Source organism: Octopus bimaculoides, chromosome 12, assembly GCF_001194135.2.
Source record: "Octopus bimaculoides isolate UCB-OBI-ISO-001 chromosome 12, ASM119413v2, whole genome shotgun sequence".
NCBI classification, from domain to species: Eukaryota; Metazoa; Mollusca; class Cephalopoda; order Octopoda; family Octopodidae; genus Octopus; species Octopus bimaculoides.
The window spans coordinates 17,591,649-17,592,893 of NC_068992.1; the positions used below are offsets into that span (position 1 = coordinate 17,591,649).

The 1,245-nt window shown below is 43.3% G+C and overlaps 1 protein-coding gene across 1 annotated transcript in view; it reads left to right on the plus strand.

Annotated features, from left to right (window-relative positions):
* The window catches only part of LOC106870824 (unconventional myosin-Ie), a 55,371-nt gene that overhangs the window by 20,448 nt on the left and 33,678 nt on the right, over positions 1 to 1,245 (plus strand). Inside the window, exon 8 of the mRNA XM_052972018.1 lies at positions 206 to 538. Within this exon, the coding sequence (XP_052827978.1) occupies positions 206 to 538 (333 nt within the window). The remainder of the gene's footprint in view (positions 1 to 205; positions 539 to 1,245) is intronic.

Genomic DNA, 1,245 nt, shown 5'->3' on the forward strand with positions numbered 1-1,245 from the left:
GGATGGCGATATTTATGGCACACACAGAACAAAAACAGAAGAGAAAAGCAAAAACAAACCTGCCTTTAGTTAATCATGTACGACGTTTCACGGTTAAGAGTATAAAGCTACTATAAAGTGTGTGCCATAAATATCGCCATCCGTTAGAGAAAAAATTTGTAGTTTGGAATCGGTAGTTCTTTGACTGCTATTTCTAAATTTTCAGTATGTTGGTGAAGCATCTAATGCCGATCCCTATATATTTATGATTATATATATATATATATTCATTTTTCCTTTGTTTTTTATAGTTTTAGACTTCCCTGCACACCTGTTGAGAATCGACAAAGACCTTTTAAATGAGAAACTCATTGGTCGAGTGATGGACAGCAAATGGGGAGGAAAGTCTGAGAAAATTGCCATGAAGCTCAACGTCAACCAGGCTCTTTATACCAGGGATGCTTTATCAAAAGCTCTTTATAACAGGCTTTTTGACTATCTTGTCGCGGTAAGCTCCAACAAACCGACAGCTTTCTCTTTCTCTTTCCTTTTACCTCTAGTATTCTATCATTTAATTGGCTTATACACCATCGCTTATACTGTGGCTTAGTGGTTAGGGTGTTAGACTCATAACCGCATGATTGTGGTTTCAATTCCTGGACTGGGCGATGCATTGTGTCCTTGAGAAAAACACTTTATTTCACATTTCACATTGCTCCAGTCCACTGGAATGAGTTTAGCCTGGAGAGGGACAGGCTCCACCTGGCTTTCTCGCCCTAGCTACACTGCTTGGCTACAGTGCCCCTACAATTCCCAAAGGGTTAAGGGCCTTGTCATTGTCATATACTATTTAATCTGGTATAGTACTCCACCAGTTAATCTAGCTGTCTACTAGTTAATTTGGTAATCTACTGGCAATGGCCATGCTCGAAATGGTGTATTTTACGTGTCACCTGCACAGGAGCCAGTCCATCGGCTCTGGCAACGATCTCGCTCGAATGTCTTACTGGCAATGCCCACGCTCGAAATGGTGTATTTTACATGTCACCTGCACAGGAGCCAGTCCATCGGCTCTGGCAACGATCTCGCTCGAATGTCTTACTGGCAACGCCCACGCTCGAAATGGTGTATTTTACATGTCACCTGCACAGGAGCCAGTCCATCGGCACTGGCAACGATCTCGCTCGAATGTCTTTTCACGTGCCACTGGCACAAGTGCCAGGAAGGCGACGTTGGTAACGATCACGCTGGTGCTATTTACGTGCC